Source organism: Argentina silus (genome assembly GCF_951799395.1).
Source record: "Argentina silus genome assembly, chromosome: 22".
Lineage (NCBI taxonomy): Eukaryota > Metazoa > Chordata > Actinopteri > Argentiniformes > Argentinidae > Argentina > Argentina silus.
The window spans coordinates 9708318-9718317 of NC_139676.1; the positions used below are offsets into that span (position 1 = coordinate 9708318).

At 48.4% G+C, this 10000-nt stretch overlaps 1 protein-coding gene across 1 annotated transcript in view; it reads left to right on the forward strand.

Moving 5' to 3' along the window:
• Positions 1-10000, forward strand: part of cacna1ab (calcium channel, voltage-dependent, P/Q type, alpha 1A subunit, b) — a gene marked incomplete at both ends in the record, with an annotated part of 87727 nt that overhangs the window by 69238 nt on the left and 8489 nt on the right. Inside the window, 4 exon segments of the mRNA XM_083694360.1 lie at positions 3979-4084; positions 4567-4674; positions 5956-6059; positions 9260-9375. Coding sequence (XP_083550486.1) covers positions 3979-4084; positions 4567-4674; positions 5956-6059; positions 9260-9375 — 434 coding nt within the window.

Below are 10000 nucleotides of genomic sequence, written 5' to 3' on the forward strand. Positions count from 1 at the left end.
GGTTTTTCGTTTGTTTCTTTGTCGTCCGTCCCCGTTTGTTTGTTTGTTGATCGTCGTGGTGTGTGCGTGTACGTGTGTGTGTGTGTGTGTGTGTGTGTGTGTGTGCGTGTGCGCGTGTGCGTGTGTGTGTGTGTTCTGGTGGCCTACCTCAGCGGCAGGATCACTTACACTGACATGTATCAGATGCTCAGGCACATGTGTCCGCCGCTAGGCCTTGGGAAGAGGTGTCCCGCCCGGGTCGCCTACAAGGTAGACTCGCCCCCCTCCCTCCCTCCCTCCCATCCTCCCCCCTCGTCCATCCCCTCTTCTCCCCTCTCCTCTCGTCCAACCGCGGGGGGGTCGCCCCCCCCACCCCACCCCTTCCCCACCCAGCGCTGTTATTATTGTCTGTTAGTGGTGGTGTGGTGGTGAGCGCTGTATTTTTTTCGGAACCGGGGATGGAGGGAGGGAGGGAGGGAGGGAGGGAGGGAGGGAGGGAGGGATCATTGTGAAATGGAGTGATAGTGAAGTGATAGCTTCGTCAGATTATGCCAGGCCACAGGAGCGAGGGAACGGAGGAGGCCTTGTCAGCCCTTCTGCACCCAGCAAGGACCTCCACACACTCCACACACACACACATCTATGTGGCAACGTGTCCCATCTGGATCATAACAAAGTATACCTGGATAAACAAAGGTTAGATGAAAGACTGCAAGAAAAAAAAGAAAAAAAAAGACATCTCCACTAGAAATATGTTTGGTTGGTTGAAAGAAAAAATAAGAAAAAAAACGTTAAACTTAAAGCTTATTCATTGTGGAAGTCAACACTACCCTATTATAGGCTAGCGATTCACCTTATTTTGCCGCTTAGATTTGAAACCAGAAAGTTGAGTGATTGTGAATGCAGTGAAATGAGCATACACACTTTGGCCAGACAGTAAACCGTACGCTGGCATATAGACTGTATAGTTCCCATATGCTCTTATATGACGCTCAGGTAAATGCGGGTACAGAAGGACCGGGAAGGGTGTGTGTCTTCGGTCCTCCGCGTCTCTCGTTCCTGTGGATGGCACCACACACAGACACACACATACATATAATCAAACACACACACACACATGCACAAAGCGAAGCCGATAGGAATCTGTAGGCCACACATCCAGTACCTATACTGTGCAAGTGCCTATCTGGACACACACAATGACACATACTGTAGCAGTTTTTGATGTATAATGGCCAAATAGTAAGACAGGCGTGTCTTTAGTAGTCTTCCCCTTTTTGTCCTCTCCCCCTTTCCTTCCTTCGGGATCCACCTCTGAGCTTCTTCACCTGTCCTGTTTTACTCTGTCAATGCAGTTCTGATCTTTTTGTCCTCCTCCTCCTCCTCCTACCTGTATCCTTCCCTCTCTCCGCTCTTTCTTACTTTCTTTCCTTTGCTCTCTCTGTCTCTCTCTCTCGCTGTCTCTCACTGTCTCTCTCTCTCTCCCTCACTCTCTCTCTCTACCTCTCTCTCTCTCTCTCTCTCCCCCTCGCTCTCTCTCTCTCTCTCTCCCCCTCGCTCTAGCTCTTCTACCGCTCTAGTTTGCATTCCCGTCCTCTTGTCTGTCACTTCCATCACTACCATTTTCCCATACCTCTTCTTAGAATCCTTCTGCCCTTCTGTCTATCTTTCTCTCCGTCCGTCCGTCTGTCTGTCCGTCTGTCTCTGCCCTCTCTGTTCTCTCTCCTCTTTCCCTTTCACTATGTCCAGCAGTTTCCTATTGCATATGTCAAGTCATTTAAGCCCCTGATATTCATATTGACAACAGAAATGGCACTTTGAAGACTATTCAGAGTATCTATAGTCTAAGACTATTCAGAGTATCTATAGTCTAAGACTATTCAGAGGATCAGAGTATCTATCTTGGGGTTTATTGTTGTCGTCATAGAGGAAGGTTTAGGTGTTCATGACCCTGGCTACCACACACCTATCGCTACACTGTCTCACCTACACACCCCAAAGTTATAGTCGTTGTTTGAGAGAAGTAGCGGTCGCCAGTTTGCTACATCGCCTTGGAGGAGTGGTAAACGTCTAGGCGGGATTGCTTTGGTTGGAACATGGCCTTTTTGGTATAGTTTCAGTCCTTGTCTTATTCTCTGGTCTTGTAACTCTTTGTAGCACTCTTTCTCTCTCTCTCTCTCTCTCTCTCTCTCTCTCTCTCTCTCTCTCTTTCTCTCTCTCTCTCTTACTCTCTCTCTATCTCTCTCTCTCTATCTCTCCCCAAGTACTGTCTTGATTCCTGTTTTTCTTTTTAAATGTTGTCACAATCCGTCACCTCCCCCTACCACTCCCTTTTTTATCTGTAACTCCATCTCATGGTATAAACCTTCCAGTCTAACTTAACTAACTGCTGTCCCTCGTATCCCTATCGACCGACCACAACACCTGGTTGGTCAATAACAAACAATTCTTTTATCTTTTTATCATTTCTTTCTCTCAGGGAACGCCACTCTCTTTAACTGACCCCCTATAGATAATGCACCCGTATTGCATAAAGAGAGATCAGCCAATCTGAATTTGCTATGAATAAAACTATAATAACCCCCCCCCCCCCTGAAAAATGACCCTCATAGAACACCATAGAGAGAAAAATACAACCAATTCATGGCTTTAATGAATTAGTTAATTAATTAATTAATTTAGTGAATCGATCAAATATCAAGCTAATAGTTGATACTCTCTGTGCGTGGATGCACGGCTGCCTGTCCTGTGAGGGGGTGGTGGTGGGGGAGGGAGGGGGGCTGGAGGGGAGGTGAAACGCATGCTGCATGTTGAGGTGTGTTGAATGTTGGGGGCGGGGAGGTTTGGAAATGCATGCGCTGCATTCTCTGTTGCATGGCTACGACACCCAGGAGCTGTGGTTGTTGGCTGAGACCGCCACACACAAACTTGGCTACGAGCATGCCCGACACACACACACTCACACACACACACACACACACACACTAACGTCACGCCACGTGCATGCCCGTGAGTGCCCAACGCTCATGTTCAAAGGTAAACCCAATTGATGTTCAACTAAGAGATAGAAACAGCAACCACCGACGTTTGCTTCGTTTTATCCACTAGTTCATCCATTGGTCTTACCTGTCAGAAACAAAACAGGGAACCTCCCTACAGGTAGGGGGAGCTCTATAGCTGATGCTTTGATGAACACACCAGTCTCCTGAGAAGTCAGAGAACTACACCAGTGATACTACCATCTATTTTGTCTTCAAGGACTGCAATTAAGCATCTTAATTGCGGTCTGCGCAAATATACTGTGTGGTAATGGGGGTGGGGTTGTACATATGTGTACTGTTATACATATTTGTGTGTGTGTGATGCGTGAATGCCTTCCCAAGCATTCACACATTAGGGAACATGGGCATAGGTTGGGTCAGCGGCCATTTTGGTTCTGGTTCTTATTCGGTGTGGTCTTGGCTCTCACAGTTGCTTATAGCAGACAGCGGGCCCATTGGGGATATGTGTAATCGTATGAGTATCACTGGCTATCAAGAGGCACTGGGACTTACCACACGTAGAGTCTCTTTGCAAAATATGTTTTTAAGGTGTTTTACCGTACAGATTGTAGCTACGGTTGGATTCAGTTCCGTTTGAATTGAGTCACTTCAGGCGATGAATTGAAATGGCCCATTATTTCCAATGAGGATTTTTCAATTTATGAATTGAATTTCAATTCAGTCCTTGGATTGACTGAGTCGAAACTGAATTGACGCCTGCACATTCACAAGATAAACATCCTTACCAACCAGGTTGTTATTTTAAAAGATAATGATGTCCCCATTGACTGACTGTACCTGGCTTGATAAAGATTAGATACATGGTGTTTGGCTGTTGCCTATGGAGCTCCCTCAAACCCTGCCCCCCTCCCCCCTTTCCTTACTTGGAGGTTCAGAACACGCCCTCTACATGGACACACCCCTTTCTCAACCTCTCTACCTGATTGGCTCTCCACAGAGGCTGCTGCGTATGGACTTGCCGGTTGCCGACGACAACACGGTGCATTTCAACTCCACCCTCATGGCCCTGATACGAACAGCGCTGGATATCAAGATCGCCAAGGGTACGACTCCTCTTTCACTCTCTCGATCTGTCTTACTCTCTCTTCTCTCTTTCCTGCTCTCTCTCTCTCTCTCTCTCTCTCTCTCTCTCTCTCTCTCTCTCTCTCTTCTTCCTTATACTGAAAGCTGTCACCTTTTCAAATCTCACCTGTTCTTTATGTTCCTGTCTCAATCTAGGTATGATCAGTTCTATTGGTCCTGTCCGTCAAGATATTGGTGATAAGCCAAATGATTAGACTCAAGGAAATTCTTGTTTTAACAAAACAACCTTTCTGTTTGTGTGAATGTGTATGTGTATTTGTGGCTGGATAAATGTGTTTCTTTTGGGGTTTTGTGCCATCATGGGTTGATGTGTGCGTGCGTGCGTTATGTTTGTTTGCATACGGCTGTTATGCATACGTGTGTGTGTGTGTGTGTGTTTGCTGTTATGTATGCTTGCGTGTGGTGTGTGTGTGTGTGTGTGTGTGTGTATCGGGACAAACAGGGGGTGCAGACAAACACCAGATGGATGCTGAGCTGAGGAAGGAGATGATGGCGATTTGGCCCAATCTCTCTCAGAAGACTCTGGACCTGCTGGTCACGCCACACAAGTGTAAGTTGCAGAGAGAGTCAAACCACAGTGTATGTGTGTGTCCGATCACCAACTCACCAAGAGGACAGCTTCTACCAGATGTCGGTGTCACCCACTGCTCCGCACCCCTTGATCAAGCTGCCTCGGACCACCACAAAGCTCTCTCCACCCACATAAGTCATACACACGCTTGCACACACACACACACACACACACAAAACACACACACAAAACACACACACGCACGCACGCACACACACACACACACACACACACACACACACACACACACACACAAAACACACACACACACACACACACACACACATAATGTACAGCCACTCACTGCTGCATCAGGGGGTGCCTACTATAGAAGATCCTCTATAGAAGTCTTTTCACTACAGGGAGTACAGGGAAGCAGGTTGCTTCGGCCTCTATGGTCTCAGCTAAACAGCCCAGGATAGACACAGCAATGCTCTCTCAATGAGATATACAATACAAGCACGAGTGTAGCATAGCATGTTGTCTTAGAGTGAACTTGATTTAACAGTGAAGTTATTGCTCACTGATAGTTTGTTCAATAGAACAACTATGATAGTTGCTCGTGTAGGTGATGGCATGCTATTGCATCATAGTGCATTTCTAGCCTTGTTGGAACGCAACCCGACTTTTAGCCATTTCAGTCTGACCGCCAGAGCATCGTACCTTCGTGAGAACAGATCGGAGTTGATCCTTGATGCTTAAAACAAAGCTCAATGTTTTTCCTGATTTTAAATGTTATCTGTTTCATCCAAACTCGAGAGGACCAGCTGGAGTTTTTGGAAAAAATTGAGCTCCTGTTTTTGAAGGAGAAGAGTTGCCTGCAAAATCCGATGATCTGTTCAGAGTGAAGTGGCTACTTAGTCCTCTATAGAAATACATAAAGACTATCAACTTGTTAAGAGTAAGGTTCAAGACAATATAGAGAGTAAAAATAATGAAGGAAATCAGCATCTGCTTGTGAAAAGACTATCAGCTCTGTCGTGTACAGTGTAGTGTTGTAAATGTGTAACCCGTCTGTACCGTATCTGTTATTGTGCCTGTGCATGTGCGTGTGTGCGTGTGTGCGTGTGTGTGTGTGTGTGTGTGTGTGTGTGTGTGTGTGTGTGTGTGCATGCGTGTGCATGCGTGTGTGTATTGGTGTGTATCTATCTGTGTGTGTGTTTGTGTGGCATGCGTTGTCCCACTCCCATCCCCCCCCCTCGGCTCAGGGTCCCATCTCGCCGGCGTCTAATCGTGCAGGGTAACTTGTCCCTCTCTCAGCAGCGACAGACCTGACGGTGGGGAAGATCTACGCCGCCATGATGATCATGGAGTACTACCGCCAGAGCAAGGCCAAACGGCTGCAGGCCCTACGAGAGGAGCAGGTACCCACTGGCACTGCCCCCACCCCCAGAAACACCCCCACAAAAAGCCCCCCCACAAAAAAAAAACATCTCTCTCCAAACTCCTTAGAACAACCCTACCTCCAGTCTCTCATGGCTCAACACACCCACCCCTTTCCAGCCTAACCCTAACCCCCCACACCCCCCCCCCCCCATTCCCCATGGATGGTTCTCTTCCTCGGTTGGACAAAACCACAGCCCCCCCCCCCTTCCTAACCCTTCCCCCCACCTCTCCTCTTCTACGATCGCTTCCACAGCAAGCTTCGCTCTACCTGGATGACCCGGTTCTCGCCCCTGTTAGCATGCTGCTAAGGCAACACTCCCTCTCTCCCCTATTCCAGCACCGAACCGCCTCTGTCTCTGGTCTCCCACTTTTAGCATGCTGGCTAACGTAGGCTAAAGGCTAACGGCTGTCTTATCCCAGGGCTATATTGTATGTTCAAATATCCACACCAGCATACCACATAGAACAGTGGAGGCTGGTGGAGGTAGAAATCGGAGGACGGAATGGAATGCACGGAATGGAATGAGGAATCTCCTTGTTTCGTTTCATGCATTACAATGAGGCCCCGTCCTCCCGATTATCGCCTCCACCAGCCTCCGCTGATACCGAATGAAATCAAGTCGTGGAAGTCGATTCTGAAGTGGTATGCTCGTGTGGACATTGGCACACAACTTGCACACACTGGCTCTCTCTCCTCTACCTTCCAGTCCCACACCCCCCTCCCCCACTTCACCACCACCACCACTCTATGAACTCCCCCCCTCCACGCCCCCCCCTCCCCCCCCCACCCTGCTTTCTAGCATGGGGGGGGGGGGGGGGGGGGCATTGGAGGGTGGCGAGTTGGATAAGGGGGTATCGTCGGCTTCTTGACTGCGTTATGGTTTTGACGATGATGTTTGAGTAACGATACAACATGGCCTTACCTCCTGTCGCTGTTCTGTCGATGTTCTCCTCCTCCCTCGTCCCTGAGTGCTGTGTGAGATGCCCTGCCAACCCCTCGATGTAAACGAGGCTACACCAACACTGTAGCCGAACAAAACATTTCTCCGTTCATCAAAGTACCCGTTGCTCCCGTTACCAGCCGCCTTACATACCAGGGTTTGGGTAGGAGTTGATTTTTTTTTTCTTTTGAGGCCTAAATTAACGGGATAGTACACCCCACACTCAAAATTGTTAATGAATGGTCTTATTTTATGACGGTCTTAATCTGTATTCAGTCTTAAAATCGTAATCTTAAATCTATATTCCGCGACATCTGTTGTGTCGATTCTGCTTTGAACATAAAACATAAAAGGATAAATCTGACAGCCTCAAACCCACATGAATAAGAGTGATTGGCACCGTCTAATTCTAAGCTCTGGAGGGGAGATAATGACACTGACTTACCGGAGCCTTGGGTACTCTATTGGTGAATGAAGTACATGTTCTATTTTAGACCCCTGTGTGTGTGTGTGTGTGTGTGTGTGTGTGTGTGTGTGTGTATGCATTGGTATGATCCTGAATGCTGTCATCCCATTGCACAGTCCACTTCCACACAGGCTCTCTCAACATCACCAGCTGGGCACAAGGACAACTCAGTCTCTCCCTCCTCCCTCACTCCCTCCCTCCCTCCCTCTGTCCCTCTCTTCCTCTCCTCTGTATTGTATTCCCTCCTTCCCTCCTCCCTCGCTTTTTTTTTTACTGTCCACCCCTCTCCCACTCCTCCCTTTCTGCTCCATAACTGTCCTTCCCAACAACTGTTACTACCTGTCCTGCCATTGTTTAGTGTATTAAGTGTTGTCCTGCCTTACCTACCGTCTTCTCCTGACGTTGTTCTTACGTTGTCCTCCTAATGTCCTATATCTGTTGTAAGGTGTCTTCCACTGTTTGATTCTCTCACTCTTACTCTCCCTCTTATCCTCCTCTCTCTCTCTCTCTCTCTCTCTCTCTCTCTCTCTCTCTCTCTCTCTCTCTCTCTCTCTCTCTTATCGTCTCTGTTGTATATCCATGACCTGGTCAACTGTTCTATTATTTATATATCTATGTGTTCATTTTGTTACTTCTCTTCTCTCTACCCTGCACTCCTCCCTCACTCTATTGCATATCCCCTTGTTCCCTCGTTCCCTGCATCTCTCTTTCTCTCTCTCTATCTCTTCCTGCCTGTCTGTCTGTCTGTCTGTCTGTCCATCCTCCTCTCCTTCTCTGACTCTTTATTCCTCCAGGAGGAGGCGGGCCCTTGACTAATCAAGCCCTCCATGATTGGTCAATCCAGGTTGATTGTCACCAAGTGTCTCTAACCAGAACCCTTCTCTCCTCTTTGTGTGTTCCTCTCTGTCTGTCTGTGTCTGTCTGTCCGTCTCTGTCTGTCATCTCTGGTTGGTTGATTCGATGTTGAGCTGAGGTTCCTGATGTAACCATCGGGTTCTCATGTAACAAAACAGTCTGTGAATCTTCAGTATTTTATGAGAATGCTCATCGCTAGGCTAGGTGACGTGCAGTTACCTCATCCCCCATCTCTCATCTCGCTGTTTGTTGTTGTAAAACTCATTTTCCCAGAAGACATCAGTGTCTGTAGCTATCACGCTCCAACTCGGGTTCATCCCCCCATTCATTTAGCATTAGCATTTAGCATTTGGGTCTGTATGGACATGACATGACATGACGCAAGCTGTAGTCATGTGCAACAGCCCAATGGAAGACCTCCCTCCACCACTCTCCATATTATGGGTGAAAAAGAGGACTCCATTACCCAGGGTTCCCTGGGAGAGCTGTCTGACCTCTGACCTCATAAGGTGCTGTCTGATGGAGTAGGTAGAGGTTTCCCTTAACCACTGGTCCGGGGTCAGATGATTTCTCTATATGCCCTCAATGGTTAATGTTAATCTGATGGATAATCTGATTCTAGACCTGTGGTATAGGGTCAGTTTCTACTTGAGGTAGAAGTTGCCCTTTAGACACAGACCTAGGATCAGCTTAATCCTAACCATAACCATTAGCGGTCGAACCATAACACGGACCTTAGCCCAGCGTCTAGGGGCGACCTCTACCTCAAAGCCATTACTGTGCCGATGGCGCCCCCGTGTGGGTGCATGCTGCGGGTGCATCCTGTCTGTCTATGTGTGCGTGCGTGTATGTACAGTGTATGTGTCCCCTAAGTGTGTCTGATACCAGCCTGCAGGCCATGTCGTATCTCACACAGAACCGAACGCCATTAATGTTTCAGCGCATGGAGCCGGCCTCCCCGGAGGGGGGCCACGACGGGGGGCAGGGGGTCAACGGCCTCCCCAACACCCAGCAGGAACCCGGCAACAGCCTGTAAGTAGAGACCCGCGGCCCGCAAAAAACACGCAACCGTTTCTCTTCTGTCACTGCGTCAGTCTGCTGGATCTGCTTCTTCTATTTCTATACTGGCTTTTATTTCTTTATTTTCTACACTTGTTGTCGGTCTGGTCTGCCTCCTCTGTTTCTATATCACTGCCGTGACGTCCCTCAATGACCCTCTCTGTCTTCTCTCTCGTTGTCTTTGTTGTGTGTTTTGTGTTTGTCTTGGTTTCTCGAAACTCGCTATGCTTTCTTGTGTGAGCACTCACGGTGTGAATGAGACACGTGATTCTCTGTAAGGTTGTGTGTGTGTGTGTGTGTGTGTGTGTGTGTGTGTGTGTGTGTGTGGGTGGGTGTTGGTGTGGGTGTGGTCGTGTATGTGTAGAGTGAGATGCATGCGTGTGTGTGTGTGTGTGTGTTTGTGTCGGGGGGTGTGTGTCTGTGTGTGTGTCTTTGAGTGTGTATGTATATATGTGTGTGTGTGTGTGTGTGTGCGTGCGTGCGTGCGTGCGTGCGTGCGTGCGTGCGTGCGTGCGTGCGTGCGTGCGTGCGTGCGTGCGCGCGTGCGTGTGGGTGTGTGTGGGTGTGTGTGTAAGCCTCTGACATTCTGCGTGTGCGT